At 48.5% G+C, this 21,192-nt stretch overlaps 1 protein-coding gene and 2 long non-coding RNA genes across 3 annotated transcripts in view; all 3 read left to right on the forward strand.

Annotated features, from left to right (window-relative positions):
- The first annotated feature begins 695 nt into the window (after nt 1-695).
- On the forward strand, nt 696-6,466 carry LOC135317073 (uncharacterized). The gene is made up of 4 exons (XR_010376192.1): nt 696-814; nt 1,047-1,137; nt 1,619-1,759; nt 6,362-6,466. It is a non-coding gene; the product is annotated as an uncharacterized LOC135317073 (long non-coding RNA).
- A 5,580-nt stretch (nt 6,467-12,046) lies between these two features.
- On the forward strand, nt 12,047-13,562 carry LOC135317072 (uncharacterized). The gene is made up of 2 exons (XR_010376191.1): nt 12,047-12,361; nt 13,072-13,562. It is a non-coding gene; the product is annotated as an uncharacterized LOC135317072 (long non-coding RNA).
- Nucleotides 13,563-14,719: 1,157 nt separating this feature from the next.
- LOC135317009 (germ cell-less protein-like 1) overlaps nt 14,720-21,192 on the forward strand; it is an 88,799-nt gene continuing 82,326 nt past the window's right edge. The window contains exons 1-2 of the mRNA XM_064472522.1: nt 14,720-15,093; nt 15,221-15,463. Coding sequence (XP_064328592.1) covers nt 14,720-15,093; nt 15,221-15,463 — 617 coding nt within the window. The remainder of the gene's footprint in view (nt 15,094-15,220; nt 15,464-21,192) is intronic.

Genomic DNA, 21,192 nt, shown 5'->3' on the forward strand with positions numbered 1-21,192 from the left:
ACACTAGTAAAGACAATATATTTGGTCTTCAGCGTGACAGTGAAACAATACTTGCCATCATTGACTCTTTTATCTCAAAGCTGCTTTAATATTCAGTACTTGAGCTTGAGTTTATCTTAATTAGGAGGGGTAATTAGACATTTTGGAGCAGAATGCTGAGGTTAGTGCTAGCTGCTTCCTTCTGCTGAGAATTAGTGTGTTCTCAGGGCTTTTTGTGGCATTAACAGCACTAGGAATATAGCTTTCACTCTTCCCTGAGAGACACTAAATGCAACTTTAAGAGTTACAGAAAATTTTGGAAAGTGTTATGGTAAAGTTCATGTTTTTGAAAGAACTCCCCTTCATACTTCTATGCATTCATGTCTTGGGCACGTTAAAGCAGTATTTCAGAATCACGCGGTACATAACCAGGCTTTGTGAGCCTGAGCAACTGTGCTTGAATGTCGAGATATGTAAGAAAAAAAGGAAGGTACTAATTCCTTGCTTTTAATCTAGGTGCCTGGAATGGCTCTTGAATAACCTGATGCCTCACCAGAGTGTGGCGCTCTTCAAAGACCTCAGGTATTCAGGCGTCAGTTAACTGTCAGTGGTGAAGTACAGTTTCTTCCAAAGCGTGCAGCTCGCTCAACACGACTTTCTAGGCTATCGACGGTTGCTTGTTACCTAGCTTGCTTTCTTGGTTTTGTCTGTATGTCTCGCAGAATTCTTTGATGACTTGTCTTTTTTCAGCATAAACCTCATGAAACAGCTGATTAGTTCTTCTGACCTACTTGTAGTGCAAGTGGAAATGGATGTGTACACCGCTCTCAAAAAGGTACTTGGCGAAGGGTTGGGCTGGGGCTTTATGAAGTTGAACTCCAGAGTAGTAGCTGATTTGTAGCACAATGAGAATTTTAACCTCTTTGGTATTTCCTGGAAGCATCTAAGAGAGTATCAGAATCTTTGTAGGAATTAATGCATTATGAAAAAGCGCTGTTAATAACGCATGTATTACTGTTTTGAAGACTTCTTCAATTAACTCCCTAGAGTTTGTTTATTTTCCCTAGTGGATGTTCCTCCAGCTAGTGCCTACTTGGAATGGGTCTTTGAAACAACTCTTAACCGAAGCTGATGCGTGGTTTGCCAGGCGCAGGAGAGGTAGGATTAATTGGCATGGCCTTGGGTTGTGGAAGAGGCTGGTCAGAAGTAAAATACGATAGTCTTCCTCCACTTCCCAACTTTCTCCTCTTCTCTCTGGGAAGGCTGGCCTCTGCCAGCAGTCCCCGGGATCAGGGTCTCAGCACCGATAGCCTTTTCACTGTTTTGTCCACATGTTTCAAGTGAGCAGACATGGTCGCTAGTTTTGCTTCGTTGCTTCTGCTGCTGTTCAGTTAGGATAAGATTTTGTTGCCTTCTCGCTAGAAGGCACGTGTGTGTTTCCAAAGAGGAAAAGTTTGGTCTAACAGTTCTGCCAAAAGGGTTTGAGTGTAAGTAATTTCTTGGGTTTAGCTCCAAAAGATGGTTTGCTTTTCCATAAAAACTTTCTGTGCTTAATAAAGTAAACCTCAATGTCAAATACAAATACGCTCTGGAAAATATTTAGAAAACCAACTTGTAATACCAGTGCTCCGTCTTGCAGATTTTGAGGATGACGTTGCCTTCCTGGAATCGGAACAGGGGAATGCGTTCCTGTCGGTGTTCACACACTTGAGATTACAGTATATCATCAGTGACTTGGCGTCAGCCAGAATTATTGAGAGAGATTCCCTAATGCCCTCAGGTGAGCGAGTACTCAGCTGATCGAGTTCTGTGTGCCTTTCCTAGCCTGGCCTGTGATAGAGTCATTGGGAAGATCGAGGTGTATTTGCTGGTCTTATCACTTGCGTGTTTATCTCCAATGTCTGAATTGCGGCTGAAGATTCAGCAGAAGTTGAACATTAAATTTACATGCATGAAAGTCTTAAAAGACAGACACGTAGGTGTGTTAAGCGTTTGTTGATCAGTCAGTTTATCAAAATACTTTATAATCAGTACATGGTAGGTTATCTGTGTTTAAATGACCCCTGAGTCCCAGGCATGCAAAAAAACTGCTGAGAGAGCAAAATTTGCTGCGACTCAACTGTTTTGTAGCCATTATCTTTGTACAAAGAGCTGGGTAGTTTTTGCTGGGATTTGGAGTAATACCTGAAAATGAAAACCAAAAGCACAAGGTGCTGTGAACTCGTCTCCCCTCCTCAAAGACAAGCATTATTTACTGACAGGTATTTTGGGTATTTTTGGAGGAGATGGGATAATGACGTATTCTGCTCTTGTCCTTTTATTTGCATTTTGCATACATCCTCCTTCTAGGTCCTGGTGCTTTTTTGAAGCCCATAGAGTGAAATGCCATTTAATGTGTTATAGATCACTGCTATTAATGTTACAGTATCACTGAAAGATAAGAAGCCGCATTCTCATCTTTGCTTTGTTCTTTGCTTGGAAGCTGTGTAAACTTGGCTGCTGAGAGATGAGTGAAACTGGAGATGAGTAACCCCGTTGGGCTCTCACTGGAAAGTGTTTTTCCACCATCGTTCATATCTTTTATCATGTGAAACACCTGCCCCTCCTCCTTTTTCCTTTTTGTTTTTATTTAATATATTATTATTTATTTTTCCCCTCCCCAGAGTGAGTTGTGCTCATTGTAACAGTGTTTGGACTTCCCCTGCTCTGCCTCTGGATCTGCCTCCTGGTGTCCTACCTCCATATTTCACTCTGTTCGGTCTTTCCTTATTGTAGTTGAATCTTAGCATTGAATTTTGCATCTTGACTCTCTGACAGTTTTTTTCCCTAGCTCTCACGTACACAGCATTGATTCTTTTTTCTATATCTGTCCCCAGCACAACTATCCATCCGTCCGTGTCCCTGCGATGTCCGTTTAGCAATGTAATTGCCAAATGTGAATTAAGACTGCTTTTGTTGATCTGTTCATCACTCTTATTTGCAACTTCTTGACAACTGTGTTCTTGCCATCTGTCTGTACTTGTAGCCTTCGGGGTCGCTTTGGGCTCTTGCCATACATAACTCTTTAACCTGTCCTTGAGTTACACCGCTGCCTTCCTCTAAAATTAAAATTTTTTTTTCCATCTCACATTGGCTTTTCCTTCATGCTGCCATAGATGTCAACACAATAATGGTCCAATATCAGAGGAGACTTGTTGGGATATTTTTCTTGAAGCCTGCTAGCCTGGTCAAACTGTTAGATGCTTTTAAAACACTTGCCTTGCCATTAAGGTGATGTAGTGAGCGTTACTTTAGTTTGCCTTCCTTGTGCTGCCGTATCCTGTCTCTCCTAGAAATAATGCGTTTTTTTGTAGCTGAATTCAGCTTTTTGTAGCTGAATGTCTCAATAACGCTGAGCACCTCTTTCTCACACTTTGAAATGTTCAAAGAATGCCGCTATCAGAAGCTGAATTAGGACTTTCTGATAGGGGGTAGCTGTGGGGAGGGAGTAGGGTCCTTCCCTCCCTAGAAATCTGTCCCTCTCTTGAGTGAAAGTGAACTGTTACCACTGCTGAAATGCACTGGCTTTCCCTGCTCTCGCTTCTGGCTTTGATTAATACCTTCATAGACGGAGAAGAGACTGTCTTCCTCACTAGATCTGGCAAAGTCAAATACGAAGGAACTCGGTTATCCTGTGCTCACAACGTCTATTTGAAAGTGTCCTTCGAACAGCAGGTGGAGGCAGTGTGTCGTAGACCGCTGCGTCGAGCTGAGGTGGAGCTTGGGTGAATGGTCGGTTATGACCAGTAGATGGGGCAGGGTTTGACCTCGAGCAAGTGATAACAGTTTATACTATGCATAAATCCTAGAAGAACAGATCCGATCGTGGATAGGTGGTATTTTAGATGCTTAAGTGATGTATAAAGTCAGTATAATCCATCTGGCGATTAACATTGGTGCGGATGGTAATCATAGTGCAAAGGCATCTTCATTCTGTATTAAAAAATAAGGTAACTGTGGGTGAGTGACCCTTTAGATCCTTAATTGAAAGATGACAGAGGAGAACTATGGATTATTTTCATGTCAAGTGGCTGTGTCAGCATGTGAATAAGATGTTGCAAACCAGACATTTGCCAGTACTGTGCTTGGTTTCCTTCTCTTAACGTTGCTGTTTGTTATCGCTTACCAGAACTGCGACGGGCAGCCTTTTCTTAGTGTTCTTCAGCGGACAGATTTTGTGTCTGTGCTCAAACCCAGCAGCCTTCTGCCTACATACGTCAGAGGAAGAATGTTCTTACATTGTTACGAGATTAATTGCAACTTTGAGGCTGGTTTGCCTGTACTTATTGAAAAAGAATGTGCTCTACCACTGATAATGAATTTAAAAAAAAGGAAAAAAACCCCAAACTTGAATTCCAAGGGAACTGGGAGAGCAGGGAGGGAAGAGCAGCGTGATGTGGAGACCTCTACAGGTGTAATGAAGTGTAAGTGAAGAGGTTAATACTGGATGGCCCTTGTAATCTGTTGGTGGTGGTGTGTAGCCAAAAGCTGTGTTAAGATCAGGAACTTTTGCTCGTCCTTTAAAAGGAGGCTTGGATAAATATTGGTGGTGCCCTTTTGAACTGATGCTGCCAGCATCCAGTGTCTGAGGTGATTGCATCGTACCCAAGAGAGCCTTGAAACATGGAAATTGTTGGGCAGTTTGTATTGTGGTGTAAGCCTTTTAGATTATTCTAGATGAAATAGTTCTCAGGGAGGTATAAAGAAGGTGACCATGTTGAAGAGTTGAAAGAAATGGTGTAACACTTCCTGAGCAGTATTTTTCCTCTTAACCTTTACAGATTAACAGGTGAACTACAGTTGAAATATGGTGTATGACATAGGTTCATATACAAAAATAGCGAAGATGCTCTGTCTCCTGATTGTTTTTTTGTTTCTTTTTCCTCCTAGCACATCCATTCTCTGTTCCTCACCTGTGCACTTTTCCTTAAATCATTGTAATGCTTTCTGTTGCGCTCTGGTGAATTCCCATTGTGGTCCTATCGCAGCCTGAATCTTAACTCGGGAGTCAGTAGGGCAAGGGCTGGTTTTATGTTTTGAATCTGGGACTCTGAAGGCGATCTCAGCACTGTGATCTCACCCTTCTGTCACCCCCAGCAGCAACCAACCTGTTTTGTTTTCCTGCTAACGGTGGTTCTCGCCGCTCCTGCCATCCCAGTCCATTCCTCCCTAGAGTTTGTTCTCATCTGAGACCTTGCGGACTTGCCGCTGTTCATTAGCTTGACTGAAAAGAACTTATGTGCTGGGCTTTTGGCTGCTTCTGATCCCTTCTGTGTAACTGCCTTAGCAGCTGTTAGGTTTTGTTCTGCTGTATCTCTTGGTTGCAGCTGTTAAATTAATACAGCTGACAGAATCTTCGCAGAATCACAGAGTGGTGGGGGTTGGAAGAGCCCTCTGGAGCTCACCCCGTCCCACCCCTGCTTGAGCAGGCACACCCAGAGCAGGGGCACAGGACCGTGTCCAGGCGGGGGGTGAATGTCTCCAGGGAAGGGACCCCACAGCCTCCCTGGGCAGCCTGTGCCCCTGCTCTGGCACCCGCACAGGGAAGGGGTTTGTCCTCATGTTCAGGTGGAACCTCCCATGTTCCATCTTGTGCCTGTTGCCCCTTGGCCTGGCGTTGGGCACTATTGAAAAGAGCCTAGTCCCATCATCCTGACACCCGCCCTTTAAATACTTATAGGTATTTATGAAATCCCCCCTCAGTCTTCTCTTCTCCAGGCTGAACCAGCACAAGTGTGTCAGCCTTTCCTCACAAGGGAGATGCTCCAGCCCCCTGATCACCTCGGTAGCTCTCCGTACCATCTTCCTGGTGTTCTCAGAGGAAGACATGGCTTATGTTTATTGCTAGTAGGGGACAGCTTCTGTTCTGTTTGTTTTTACCATACCTGTGATAAGGCACTGTTTCCTTTATCTTTTGATTCTGTTTTCCTCTTGTTTAACTTGTGTAGAATTCTGTTGGGGATTCAGAGAGTGGCATCTTCTCCCAAGAGCTTGTTACCCAGCTCCTTGGCTGAACAGAACTTAGCGCACTGAGAAAACATGTTGAGTTGCATCACTTCTGGCAACCGTGGATGCTTGATAAGATGAAAATAGTCCTGAGTTACTCAGTGTTAGCAGTTGATTTTTATCTGAACTGCCTCTTCTGTACCTGCGGCCTGGAGCTGAATCACACACGCGCGTTATCAGGTGGTGGGTTTGCACAGGCCGTCCAGTTAATAAGTGTAACCTTATTATTGCAATGTGATTTTATTTCTATATTTCAAGTGCCTATGAACACCCCCATTCCCGGCTCCAAAGACGACACCAAGCTTATTTTTTTGTTCTTGTTGTTTTTCAATTTTAGAATGGCTGTCCTCTGTTTACAAACAGCAGTGGCTTGCCGTGCTCAGAGCAGAACAAGGCAATGATATTGGGTAGGTATATTACAGGCTTTCCTTTCTCTCTTTCTTAAACTAGAAAATTTCCTCTCATATAAATTCTGACAAGATTAACTTTTGGAGTTCCAGGTTGTATGGTTCTTAACAGCATCAGCCAATTGAAAACAGCAATGTGGTGGAATTTTTTGAATTCAATATAGTGACTTAGTTAAACATTCGAGAATGGGAAGGGTCACTCCATTACTTGCCTAGAAGAAGTGCACAAAGGAAAATTCAGTTATGCTCAAGTTAGAATGGTTCACAGAGGGATCGTGGATGCAGGGGATAAGCAGGACCCTCCCATTGAGTCACAAGGTTCAGAAGAGATGCCCTTGCTTTCTAAACTCCTTTCAGTGAGGAGCCTAGGTGCGGCTAGGTCCAATCTTAGTCTCAGACTTGGTCAATGGTTTATGTGAATAGGGATAATATATATATTCACACTGCACACAAACATACCCCCCGAGGTTAACCTGTGAGTAAAAATTATCTTTTTGTGAGTTTCATGAATTACTCACATTTATGTGCTGATATTCATCAGCGCACGGCCGGTGAACCTCGCAAAATCAGGCCTTTGAGTCCTCGCAAAAACATCAACAGAAGATCCCTCCATCCTTGCAAAACCTACCCTGAGAGGCGTCCCAGCCCACAGGAGATACAGGGTCACGTGGCCGGCTGCGGTGCAGGAGAGCTCAAAAGGTCTCCGTCTTGGATCACTATTTATAGGATTGAGATGATTGGCTTTGGTCAATATTTTACATTCTGGCCACAATTCTGGTACGCAGGTCAGGGGGCAGATGGCCCAGGTGTGGTCAGAGATTGCCTGAGGCCCAGGTCGTTGTGACCAAGATAACAACACAATAGGGCTCACCCTGGGATCTCAGAGGGGTGGGGGGGCTGCACCACCACAGCACTGCACCGCCCTTGAGGAAATGCCATGACGACTGCTATGTTTCTGTGCCCTTTCAGAGATGTACAGGTAGCTGTGCTTAGTGGAACACCCTGACTGGCGTCTGTGCGCATAACGTGTAGTTGGGTTTCTTCAGCCTGTGCCTCACAAGGATCGTCAGTGGTGGCTTGGGCAGCGAGGCATGGTGATTTAACAGATGTGACGTGTATGCGCGTGACCACAAACTGTTCCCTTCTGCTTGGTTTTGCCACATTGCATTGAGCCTGACTTGAACCAAAGGCCGTGCAGTCTGTGGCAGCGTTCAGCGGTAGAGTTACAGATCTCCCACCTGCCTTTTGAAGTGAAGAGTGAGTGTTCTCTTGATGTACTTCTGTGGCAGCGAGTGGTTCAGGATTTTCCACCCGGAGGTTTTGACTGGATCGTTAGTGAACGACCAACCACCAATAGACCTATTCTTAAGTACTCATAGCTCTGTCTTGAAACAGCTTACGCTTTAGCCCCAACACCCCGTGGCAGTGGCTTCCGTGGCTTAATTGTGTATTATATAGGAAATATTTCCTTAATCGCTTCCTTTTGGTGTTATGTAAGAGTGTTAAAAATGCCCAAAACTCTGACTTTGGCCTTAAGAGGATCTTTAAGAAGCGGTTCTCTCTGTCAATAGCAGTGCTCCAGAAAACGGAAGAGGTAAAGTACGTCATTATGAATGTCGTCATTTCAGCTCCTAAAGATTAATGTCGGGTGGTCATAGCTTGTTTCTGGGACTGTTGTTTGCTTGGGAAGACTTTTCTTGTAATGCAGTCATGGATGTATCTAACAGTAGGCGAATGTACAGTGCGCATTACCATCTAGCTCATATGGGACCCACAATTAGCATGAAAGCAAGTATTAACATAGTCATCCGAGTTCTTATTCAAGATAAGCCTTGGTATTTGCTTATTTTTGATGTCTTTTGGTAACTCACTGTAATGCAGGGAGAGTGTTTTAACTGTCAGCCGTTAGATACACCTGCTTCTGAAAAAGCAAGCTCTCATACAAAACTGAAGTGCAGATGATGGGGGTCATACCAGCTTTTAAAATGAGCAACTTGCATGTTCAACTCCAGGGCTGATGCTTTCAGTGACTCTTGGAAGGAGCAGAGTATTTTTCCATGTTTTTCTTGCTTGTCTAGTTTTCTTTAGTATGGGATTATTTTTTTTTTAAACACAGCTAGAAGTGAAAAATCTGAGGCAGAGAAAGTTTACTGAACAGTAGACATCCGCCCGAATCTCTTATTATGGCATTTATTGCCAAGGTCTTTCGCTGATGGAAATGGCCCACTTATTAGTGGGTGAGATGTAGTGTTTCTTCTCAATATGTTTTTGCTTCTAACTTTGGTAGTTTACAAGCTTAATGGTTCAAGGTGGCATCCAGGTTGCTGTTTGTTTTGTAGTCAATAATGGCCTGATTGTCCCTGAACAGGGTGTTCTCTGGAGTCATGTGGGAGGGAGATGGGGGGTGCACGCACATGCGTGCACGGAGGGCTTCCCTGGAGTCGTGTGCAGTTCAATTGTTCTGTCGCTAGTCCACAGCACGCAATCTCTGAGATGATGTTTGAAATCCTGAGACCACTTCTCTGTCTTCTACTGGCAAGCTGTACTGCCACCCTGCAGTGAGATGCCTGTGGTCCGTAACTCATGTCTTAGAAGGGAAGACATGAAACTGTTCCTTTGTATTAAAGCAAATATTTTGGATGTTGGACCAACCGGTAGCTGAAAGAAAAGAATTAGGGTTTTATAAGACCATGCTTTGATCCAGATCTGCTGCCCTTCCTCTCGCACTTACTGCCTGTATCAGTATCTTAACACGTTTTTTCCTTAGAGATAAGGATGCAAACTCAGTCAAGCCGAGTGAAATGTGAGGTCTGACTCCCAGTGAGCTGAAGTAAGGCTCTATTTTCATATCCCACCTGGAGCAGAGCGTAATTGCACCCGCTTATTCTAGGGCTGCCAGCATGGAAATTACATTGCTTTGAAACATGTGATGTGGTTTGCTCTTTTGATAACTTCAGAGAGGAGGAGAAAATGTTTCTCTCCTTGTTTATGTAGTTTGCATTTAAAAGGACTAAACATTTTCCTCACTCCAGAATTTGGGAATTTTTGAGTGTAATACTGGAGTTTGTGACTTTGAACTGTAGCTGCTCAAGGTTTACTTGTTGTGCTAAAGTGGATCGCTGCTTTTTTTAATTAAACATGTGTTCTGTGGCAGATGCGAGAGAGATCTTTCAAGTCCATGACTGGAGTCGTTTCTATTCTAATGGTCTCTTTGGTGGTGTTTAAGAAGGAAATAGGATAACTTGACTGTTCGCTAAGCACGTGGTAGGCCAGCGTAAGCGGTTACAGCTGGAAGTTTTGCATCTTCTGAGGCTGCTCGAGGAATTGCGAGGGGGGAATGTTACCGTCTCTCTGACATTATGTACTAATGTTTGTGAAAGTTGTCACTAATTAAACAGAAATGAACCTTTTATCACCATTACTGAATTTGGGTCAGCTACGTAAGCAGTTCAGCTAGAAGGTGTGTAGAAAGCATGTGGGAGGTTCTTGGATGAGTTTGGTTAGCATGATTAGCGTGTTTGCTTAACTTAATCATAAAATACTTAAGCGTCCAGGACTGGTTTTTACAGAAACGGGGCAAAAAGACCACAGACAGAGCTTGTTCGTAAAAGGCATAGCCACAAGCTCTTGCGGTGTTTGTACAGTAGGAAGAGAAGAGGTGCAGCGTTTCTTCTTGCTTGTGGAGCTTGAAGTGTGTTGTTTGGTAGTGCGGGTTCATAATTTAACGTGGGGGTGGTGGTGGGGGTTGCCTTTCATTGCGATTTATGCTACTCACTTCAAGCGTTTGTCCTCAGTGTAACTTGAAGACTTTCTGGCAATGGTTGCTTATTTGGTTAACGATGTCATCGTGTCTAAAGTTAAGTGAGTAACATACCTCTGGAAAACTGGGCCTGATTTTACTCATGCCGGCTCTGCAAGGTTTCTCTATGTGCCGAAGCGGCAGTGGAAACTGTTGGGTGAAACAAGTTCATATTGGTGTAGGATGCCAGAACCAAGAGCTCGTGGCACTTGGTGGTCGCTGGGGGTAAACTTTTTTCCAGCCGCTTGAGAAATCTTTGAGTGTCGCTCTGGGTGCCGCTTCATAGCGCTGCTATTTTGCAGAGTCCTGCAGCTGTTCCTCAGCAGCAGCACTCGTTGATGTTTGTGCCTAGTAAGTCGGGACTACCGTGTTTAAAATGGACTTGGTTCTTTTAGGAGGATTGGGGAATGCATGTCATTGCAACGGCTATTATATCCATACCTGGAAAGGTTCTCTGGTAAAAGTCCTACCTACCGAGGCTTATATTGCAGTTTTGTAGAGTAGTTGGATGTTCACGGGATGATTCGGGTTGGAAGGGGGACTGGCAGGTCATCTAGTCTAACCTGGGCACAGAGAAGGGTCAGCTGTGTGCTCAGACCGGTTTACTGGGGTCTGTTCAGCTCTTCCACGTTAAAGTACCGTACAAAGCTGTTTAAGTATCCTTAAAGATGCCCTTTTTTTTGTAGGCCTCAGGAAGTAAATAAAGAGGAACTGGAAGGAAACAGCATGAGGTGTGGTCGAAAACTTGCAGAGGGTGGCCATGTAAGTACGGCACGTGGCTACGTCTGTGCGCAGCTGACACGTCTTAGACGTGCTAGGTATTTTCAAAACACGTTGGTCTTAATTGTCAAACTGCATCAAAAAGAGGTAACGGAGATGCTACGTTAAAGAAATTATTTTATTCTCCCTAGAAGGATGAAAAGGCTTGCTGTCTTTGAGATGAATAAGGAGTTAGTGACTTAATTGTGCTCTGGCGCTGCAAGCAAGCCCGTGTTTGGAAAAACCTCTGTTGCATGAAAGGAGGGAATGTAGCCATGACTTATCATCGGAGACGTGTAAAATACATTCAGTTAAAATAAAGCTCTGATCACTGATGTCCCTTTCTTTTTAACTGGAAAAGGAAGCTTTCCAGATAAACTGTGTAACAGCCACAGCCAGAACCCCGCTGTGTTCCGTGTACGTCTGTGTGTCTTTAGGTAGCAGGTCCTGTGAGAGCACAGGAGACATGAATATTTTCTTCCCCACTGAAGTCACTTAACATGAGGCTGTTGTACTCCGAGGAGCACTTTAAGCACGAATGGGGTGTGTAGTTAAGTGCTGCTCAGACATACAGCAGCAGGTACCAGGATGCAGAACTATTTTAGATCCGCTTGTGTGAAATGTATTTCCGTATGTTTGGAAGGCAGCTGACTCGAAGCTTGTCTCGTGTACTCGTCTGCCTGCAAAGGCTGGCCGCTACAGTGAGTGGTTGCCTACCGGGGCGTCTTATGTCTCAAAGAGGTGTTGGCAAGGATCCTTGAATCCACCAGACATCTCTGTAGCCGAGAATCCCGGTCCCAAGTTTGAGCTGTTGGAGAAGCAGCACTTCTCATTTGTGTTGTGGCCAGTGCTCAGAGGGGCTGGTTTGTTTCTGTGTTTTTTAACTTGTGCTCTTCAGTACTGCTGGCGGTGGACTGGGTTCAACTTTGGCTTTGACCTTCTTGTCACTTATACAAATGGTTACATCATTTTCAAGCGGAATACGCTGGATCAGCCGTGCAGTGGATCAGTCAGTCTGCAGCCTCGGAGAAACATAGCTTTCAGGTAAATAATCACCAAGGAGGCAGAGCCTGTGGCGTGTGCTAAGATCTCCTACTGTAACTAAGTCTTTCCATCTGATGGATCCATTCTTTTGGATCCAAGTTTAACTCATCCCTTGCATTAAATTTTGTTGCCACCAGGTTAGTTATGTTTGAAAATGCCATTCTGTCTCCTTGGGACAAACTCTTTGTGCCGGAAAAACTACGTTATGGGAAACTAATTTAACTGTTGTTGTGTCCCTAGGTTACGTGTAACCTCTTTTGATAGCAGCGGGAAAGTTACTTTCAGTAGAACAACAGGATATCAGATTCTAACCTTTCAGAAGGACCAGGTATGTTTGGAGACTGCTTGCCTTCCCAGACTTCCAGCACTGGTGAGATTACCCATCTGAATAGTATGTCCATCAGGCTCCTGCTCATTTAGAGGCAAACTTGGAGCTTGTTTGAAGACTCTGTTGCGTTGTAAGCTGAAGAGTTAAAAGAATCCCTGCCTGTTGTTCAAGGGTGGTATTCATTGCTCTGTTAAACAAAGACCCAAAAGCCTCAGAGAGGAGTGGAGTTTATTAAGAGAATGTGCCCATTTCCACCCTCTGTGACAGCAGAATTCAGTAAGGAATGTGAAAGACTTGATCATCAAGTGTCTTAAGTGCTAATCAGCAGTGATATGTATGTGGTGGGTACATAGAGACTTTCTCCCTGCAAATGCAGAAAATCCCTCTTTATCTCCAATGTGCTTGAAGGTAAAGTTTGCTCAGCCGTTTCTCACGGTTCTGTTTCCTCTGATGCAGAAGGGTCGGCAGCCCTGGGGCAAGGGCTGTAAGCAATTTCAGAATAGCTTGTCAGTGTTAATATTACAAAACACCTGCTGAAGGTGAAGGTGAATTACTGTCTTGAGGTTTTTTATCTCTGCTTTTTGAATACATGTTAATTAAAATGTATAGAAGGACTGTTAGTACCAGTTTCGGTGCTTTTTGATGTCCTTCCCTGTAATGGCCTCACTTGCTACGCAAATGCTCAAATGTCCACTGTGTTTGCTTTACAGGAGCAGATAGTGATGAATTTGGACAGAAGCCTCCTGACCTTCCCGCTCTACATCTTCTGTAACTTTTTGTACACATCGCCAGAGAAGACGACCGACAGCGAGGCACTGCCAGATAACTCAGAAACCTGAGACCTCTTTATATATTATATATCTATATATTTTATATATATATATATGGCCTTAGTATACTCCTATGCATATCTGAAAAGATCATCAGAAATTGTGTAGGCCAAAACTAGTTATCCCATATGTTTTTTTAATTTCTGTTCTGCACCTGCAGACAGTAGCCATTCCGTGGTTAAGAAATGTTAGACTTTTTATTTTCCTGGGTGAAAACTGAGCCAAATGGGACAGGGGGAGTTTGTGTGAATGACATCTTACGAACTTTCCTGTCAGATTCTGAGCACGCATTGTAGGACGCGTGGTTTTTGTAGTGTCTTATTTGTTTGTGGGTTGGTTTTTTTTTTTAAATGACTGATCTGTAAATACCAGGTCCGCATTCTGTTTCTTTTGTGGTCAAGTGTAAGAGGTACACTGTATTCATTCTTTCTATATGTTTTAAAATACCCAGCTTTTCGGTAATGCCAGCTTTGGTGCTGGGTTGAGCCACCCCAGGGCTCCTGCGTTGTTCTGAGGGCTCAGCGCCTCCTGTTCAGGACCAGGTCCTGCTCTGCCCTTGCACCCCGCTGGCTCCCGGGGCCACCCACCGCCCCTGCTCACCTGGACAAGCCGTTGCTGCGTGCAGACGCAGCCCTGGCCCGCACACCCCCGCGCACGTGTGCCCTGGCTGCTGGGGAACCGCCACCCTGCAGTGCGACGGGCACGTGGGATACGGAGCAAGAGCTTGCACAAAACTCATCTTGAGAATCATTTTTTGCAGACATTAACGACTCGTTCCCGTGATCTGTGGGTGTCCTGGTCCTACGTTGCCCTCCCTCGCCCTCCCGGCTGTGGAGGGACTGTCAGTGCAAAGAAACAAATCCCTTCCCAGCTTTGGTCCTTGTTCCCAGGACAGGATCAGGGATTTGGAATGGGGCCGGTGGCGCAGGGGCCCTTGCTAAGGGATCGTGAAGGAGTGGCTCAGTGCAGGAGTGAGGGGAGCACAGAAACCCAAACACAGCATAGCTTCCCCCAGAATTTTCTGGGGTGGTTGGTTTTTCTCCCCCACCCCCCCCATTTTATTTGTCACTGACTGGGAGCAGCAATTGTGGCAAAGGGGAGTGGAGCACTACACTGTATGGAAAGTACAAAAATAAGGAAGCCTATATATAATTGCAGTCAGTTACTAAAAATTGCTTCCGGGGCAGAGATCGGTGCACCTCTGGTGCTCCTCATACATCTTGGGTGACGGAACATGGTCCTTCTCTCTACAAGGCCTTTGACTTCAAAAAGGGAAGAGGCAAATTCCTCTTGCAAGGATCAATAATTTGCTGCTTGTAGAGAGATAGGTACATCTATCCTAAAAAAAAAAAAAAAAAAGGTAACAATAAAGTCCTGTCTACAGACCAACGAGGAGCGAATTGCTAGGGAGGAAGATCAGTGTCCCCAGTGTAGCAGCTGACTCACTGGAAGGCTCTGCTCTCCTGCTCCCTGAGTGGCCAGAGAACGTGCCAGTACAAGACCAGGAGTTCAAAGAAAATGCGTCCTAATGGGAACAACCAAGCAAAACAAAAGCCATCCTAAATCCACAAAGCAGTACTTCTTACTGGAGGAAAGAGACAGGCTGAAGAACTCGGCTGGTGGGGTCCAAGGTGGCAGTGCTAATGCCATTGCATCCAACAGAGGAATAAGCCAGGCCAGCCAGAGCAGTGACAAAGGTGCCTTTTCTGCCTCACAAGATGACAAGCAGGAGACCAGCCACCTCAAGGGTGTGCATGGCCACAGTGGGTCCTCACACAGCACGGGGAATAAACAGGAGGGACTGGAGCTCTGCGTGCAGTCACAGGGCCATGATCTCATTGCAGTCACAGGCTTTTCAGGAAAGACAGGCCAGCAAGACGAGGTGGGGGAGCTGCTCTTTATGTGAAGGAGCAACTGGAATTTATCAAGCTGTGCCCAGAGGGTGGAGGAAGAATGAGTTGAGAGCTTATGGGGAAAAAATCCAAGGGCAGGGAAATATGGGTGACGCTGTTATGGGTGTTCGCTGTAGGCCACCTGATGAGAAAGAAGTCAATGAGTCCTTCTACAGCCAGCTAGAAGTACCCTCACAATTGCAGGCCCTGGTTCTCGTGGGTGACTTCAACCCCCGTGATATTTGCCTGAAAAGCAAGATGGCGAGGCACACACCATCCAGGAGGCTCCTGCAGAGCATTGAGGATAACTTTTTGACACAGGTGCTGGAGGAGCCAACAAGGCAAGATGTGCTGCTGGACCTTATACTAACAAACAGAAGGTCTAGTCAAGGCTGTGAGGGTTGAGGGTAGCCTTGGCTGCAGTGACCGTGAGATGGTGGAGTTCAGAATCCTGTGTGGTAGAAGCAGGGCAACAAGCAGGATTGCAACCTTGGACTTCAGGAGTGCTAACTTTTGGCCTCTTCAAAGACCTGTTTGGAGGAATCCCATGGGTTAGGGCTCTAGAAGGCAGGGGGGTCCAAAAGAGCTGGACAGTATTCAAGGACCACTTCCTCTAAGCTCAAGGTTGGTGCATCTGTGTGAGGAAAAAGTCAAACTGATACCTTAAAAGCTAAAAGATAGAAGGTTCCAGGTCTGGCAGATTGATTATATCACACTCCTACGGACCTGCCCAGGCAAGCGCCATGTGCTCACCATGGTGGAAGCACCCGCTGGCTGGAAGCATACCCCGTGCCCCACGCCACTGCCCGACACACTATCCTGGGCCTGGAAAAACAAGTCCTATGGCGACATGGCACCCCAGAGAGAATGGAGTCAGACAACAGGACTAATTTCTGAAACAACCCTATAGACACCTGGGCCAAAGAGCGCGGCATTGAGTGGGTATATCACACCCCCTGTCACGCACCAGCCTCTGGGAAAATCGAACGATTCACTGGGCTGTTAAAGACTACAGAGAGCAATGGGGGGGTGGGACGTTCAAACACTGGGATACACATTTAGCAAAAGCCACCTGGTTAGTCAGCACTGGGGGATCTGCCAATAGAGCTGTCCTTGCCCAGGCAGAACCCTTACGTACTGTGGAAGGGGACAGAGTCCCTGTAGTGCATGTGAAAAGTATCCTGGGGAAAACAGTCTGGGTTATTCCTGTCTTGGGTAAAGGCAAACCCATTCATGGGATTGCTTTTGCTCGAGGACCTGGGTGCACTTGGTGGGTGATGCGCAAGGATGGAGAAATCCGATATGTGCCTCAAGGGGATTTGATTTTGGGTGAAAACAGCCAATGAACTGAATGGTAGGGTGGTAATTGCTATATAATGTTGTATGTCATCTCTTCTGTGGTTGCTATATGCCATATCAATGGTATCATGGTAGGAATCTTCCAGTTCGTGGAGAATGAACTTTGATTGAACCAAGCCAAGTGCAGCAGTGATGGAACAAGAACTGACTTCGGCATGCAACAATCCAACACCACACACACCATCTCTCCTGCCCTGAAAGACTGATACGATAGATGGAGCCTGAAGTCACGGACTAAATGAACTGAATAGGCATTTTGTGGACACTTGTGGATATTTTACAGACATTTTACAGGGGTAGTCCATAGACTAGGGGAATGTTATCTGTGAATTATATCAAAGGATGGGAAGGAGTAGGGGGTGGTGAATGAGGCTGTACTGGATAGTGTGGGACCTGAGCATGATGTAAATGGTATGGAATCAGGCGTGGATATTGTCATGGTTTTGGCTGGGATGGAGTTTGTTTTCCTCACTGTAGCTGGCGTGCTGTGGTTTGGATTTAGTATAAGACTGATGTTGATGGCACACTGATGTTTTGGTTGTTGCTAAGTAATTGTGAATTTGGTGCTAAGTGTTGCCAGGTGGTGCTTGTACAGGTCAAGGATGTTTCCAGCTTCTCATGTTCTGCAGGGGGCGTGGGATGCTGGGGGGGGGCATTGCTGGGGGAGCTGACCTGAGTTACCCTGTGGATATTCTGTATCATATGATGAAATGCCAGGATATCAAGTTGGGGGGCCGGGCTAGGAGGGAGGCAATGGTGCCTTGGGGGCAGGGGGTGTTTGCTGGATGGTTACTTTACTTGATGTTGGTTTGGCTTATTTTTAACATTTCCCCTTCTGCTTTATTTCCTTTTTCTATATATAATTATTATTATGATTATTACTGATTGATTTTACTTATAAAATTCTTCGTATCTCAACACTTGGACTCTCTGCTGCACACCATGCAGGAGGGCAGCGAGGAGGAGGAGCGTGGAGCGAGCCCTTCTTCCCAGAGGAAGGGTGGCAGGGAGAGGCCCCGGAGCAGATCGCCGCAGTGGGGCAGGGATCTCCGCAGCTGGGTCGTGGACCCCACGGACTACGAGCACTCAGCAGGGAGGAGGAAGAGAACTAGCCCTGCGAGTGTTGACTGCGCTCCCAGGCACGGCGCAGCTCCAGGGCCCTTCAAGAGCAGCTGCCAGTCAGCTCGCGCAGCCAGCGCTGCTCAGGAGCAGAGCCTGCCAAAGCAGAGGGAGCAGAGAAGATGCTGTCAGCGGGGCAATGATATCCACAGCCCCCCTGTGGAGCACACGGGGCGCCGCCGCTCAGCACGCAAGAGGAAGAGGGAGAGAACAAGTCCTCCGCGTTGTGCCCGAGCCCCAAGAGGCGATGCAGCTCCCGAGGCCCTCCAACGCCGGCTCCAAGGGGGCTCCCGCAGCCAGGGCTGCTTGGGAGCAAACTCAGCGGAGCGCGGAGTGGGGAGCAGATCCCCACGGCACGGCTATGATCCCCACAGCCTGTTTGTGGTCACCATGGACTAGGAGCCCTTAGCAGGGGCAGGGAGAGGGAGAGGGGCAGGAGGAGGAGGGTCTCAGCAGTCCAGAGATGCAGGTGGGACAGGCACTCGGGGCGCTGCAGCGGTGGCGGGGGCAGATTGTGACCCTGGATGCGGGAGGAGCGCAGCATCTGACTCCCGCAATGCCGAAGAGGAGGAAGAATAATCCAGGAAGCAGCCAGACCGCCCCCAGCAGGGACCAAGCTGCACAAAGGGTGCCGGCAGCCCACCCTGTCTCTCCTCCCAGATCTGCCTCTGGCCAGGAAGGACTCAAAGAGAGCTTCCAGAGAGCTGGACGGCTCTGCCAGCTGGCACGCCTGCCCACAGGTCCCTCGAGGAAGAGCTCTAGCCTGCGTTCAGCTTTTGGGATCGCCTTGCAAAAAACAGCGCTCGCTGGGAGGCAACGGGCAGCAAAGCCAAATCCGGAATTAAAAACAGTCGTTGGCCTTGCAGGCGTGAGCTTACGGGGTGTTTTCTTGTCTGGAGGCTTTGGGGCAATTGGCGGAAATAGCCAGCGTGGGAGGTTTGTGGCGTGGGATTTTGAAAGCTGTGTGCTTGCGTGCGCCCGTCTTGCAGTCTCTTCTTTCTAAACACGGCGTTGGAGCCACTCGAATGGAAGTGGGCTGGATGAGCCGACAGCGAGCGGGACTGAAAGGGGCTGAACGGCCGGGCCCAGAGGGTGCCGCTCGGTGGCAGCAAGCCTAGCGCAAGGCCAGGACGTAGCGGTGTCTCCCGGGGGTCAGTAGTGGCTCTGGTCCTGCTTCACCCCTTCCTCCCCTAACGTTAGCTCTGGGTGATGGGGCAGAGCGCCTCCTCAGCAAGTTGGCAGGTGTCACCAGCCCGAGAGGAGCTGGCGATTCGGCCAGGGGGTCCTGCTGCCATCCCGAGGCCGAGCTCCGGCACCTGCTTCTGCTCCGCTTCCTTGGAGCCTTTAGTCCTGACAGCAAGGAATGGTGTTTCTTCCTTTCTTCTGCCCCGCCCGCCCCCACCCCGGCACCTTCAGAGGAAGAATGCTATAGAAAGTCAAAGAAGAAAGAACTCTGGCCCGGCCATCTTATGCCCAAGATGCCTTCGGCAAAAGGCGCCCCTCGGGGCACAGGCGCTCTTCAGCCACGTTCAGCCAAGCCAGCCCGCCTGCCGTGGCTCTTTGTGAAGGGTAGCGAATGCCGTGCTGCCCCAGCACACGAGCTGTGGCTGAAGCGTGTGAGTGAGGAGCGGGCACACCCTGCTCAGCCTCCAGCTGCCAGGGTGCCCTGCTTTCCTGGGTGGCACTGGGCGCTGCCAGCTCCGGAGCCCTGACCCTGCCCTGAGCTCAGCAGTGAGGTCCCTCTGCACCTAGGAGTGTGGGATGGCTGCCAGCTGGAGGAGCGGTGCTAGAGGAGGCTTGGAAGCAAAGCTGCCTTTGTCCTGCTCGGTGAGCTTGTGGCGTGAGCATTGAATGCGGCGCTTGGCTGCTGGCTGGTGCCAGGGAAAGGGCTCTGGAGCCTGCTAGTGCTGCTGTGGCAGGGCCCCAGCGTGCGCTGGAAGCAATGCTCCCCGGGCTCCGAGCAGGTCAAGGGGTGAATCCAGGTGCTAAGGCGCTGCCCACCAATGTTTTGGGGAGCTGGAGGGTGAGAGAGGCAGCCAAGGTCAATGCAGCGCAGTTGCTGAGGGCGTTTCTTTGGTAGCTCTCGTTCAGAGTCAGGCTGTGGCTGTAGCTGGTGGGGGGCAGCTCACACTCCTTGGAAAAGAAGCTGCGAGAGCCCGGGTGCTTTGCTACACCAGTGTCACGGACACAGTCCTGTAGCTGGGCAGAGCAGAAAGGAAAGCCTCAGCGAGCGCAGGTGGCAGGCAAAGGTGCGAGCAGGAGCGCTTCCAGGCCTGGCCAGCGCTTCGTCCGTCTGGCTGTGTGGCTCGGCGAAGAGGTGGGAGCTCTGCCGGCGGACAGACGGCGCTTGGGCAGCAGCGCGTGGGGAAGCCCGGGGGCTGCCAGCTGCTGGCTACAGGAGGTGCCCGGGCTGTGGCGGCTGCTGGCCGCAGCGCGTCCCCGTGCGTCCCCGTGTCACAAAGGGGCGGTGATGCGGCACCCGCCCGGCGCTTGTGAGCTCACCCGGCCAGGGCCTGTGATCCTGAGGAGCGGGCCAGCGAAGGCCAGTTGGGCTGAGCTGGCCTTCGGGACAACTCGGCTCCTGCCTTTGCTGCTCGCGCGGCTCCTTTTTTCCAAGCATTCCTCGTTTCCTGCCCACTTCTGCCCAGCTTCCCTCCTCTCTCAAAGGTAACCGTGACGTGACTTGCAGGGCAGATGGCAGAGTAGGTCGCTGTGGGATGAAAGGAGAGGCTGGTCTGTACCTTGCCAGCCCTAGGCTGAGCCATCGCACCTTTGTAGGCTGGCCACACGTGGGCTATGGGTAGCGCTGCTGTTTGGTCGTTGTTCTTTCTTTGCCGTATCCTAGGAGGGGCAAGTAGGGGGTGGGGGGGTGGCAGTGCAGCGTGAGGCGTTGGGCTCAGCCTAGAAGGACGAGAAGCCCACCCTGAGTGCTGCGGTAGGAAGGCTGGCAGAGGAGGAGCACGGCAGTGGGAGCTGCTCAAGCAGCAGCCCAAAGCCGGTCGCTCCTGCACGCAAGGTGGGAAAGCGTGGGCTAGAGAGGCGGCGGGCTGTGTTGCTAACGCTGGCCACAGGCCAGCAGCAGGTCCTCTTCAGAGAAGGTGCCGTGCATTGGAGCCTTTCCCAAGGGCCTTTGAAGGTGCTGTGGACTGGGGCCCTGGGACAGCGCTGGGAAAGGCGTCAGCCTGCAGCTCTGCCGCAGTTCCGAGCACCACCGAAAGAGATTTGAGGGCAGATACCGTTCTGTGGGTTTCGTGTGGCGCTTTTTTAAACCCTTTTGGTGATCTGCGGTTATTTCTTTGCAATCAGGCGGCAGGCTTGGCGCTGCTCTCTCTCTGGAGCGCCTCCCTACGTCCTTTGCCATCCGGAGCCTTCCCCTCTGTTCCCGAGAGGAGCGATGGCCGCAACGGGGAACGACTCCTGTGAGTAGCGGCTTCGCCAGCAGGCTCGGCCTTTGCCAATGCCAAAGGCAACGGGCGCGGCTGGGGCTCCATCCCTGCCTGCTGGTGCGCTGAGAGCCTAGGGCGAATCCTGGGGCGCTTTCCTGCTAGCAGCCAGGCTTACCCAGGTGTTCTCCATCAGAGACAGGAAAGCACCTTGTGTCACTCCTCTGCCGCTAGGCACAAGACACTGA

The sequence above is a fragment of the Phalacrocorax carbo genome, chromosome 24 (assembly GCF_963921805.1).
Source record: "Phalacrocorax carbo chromosome 24, bPhaCar2.1, whole genome shotgun sequence".
Classification (NCBI taxonomy): Eukaryota; Metazoa; Chordata; class Aves; order Suliformes; family Phalacrocoracidae; genus Phalacrocorax; species Phalacrocorax carbo.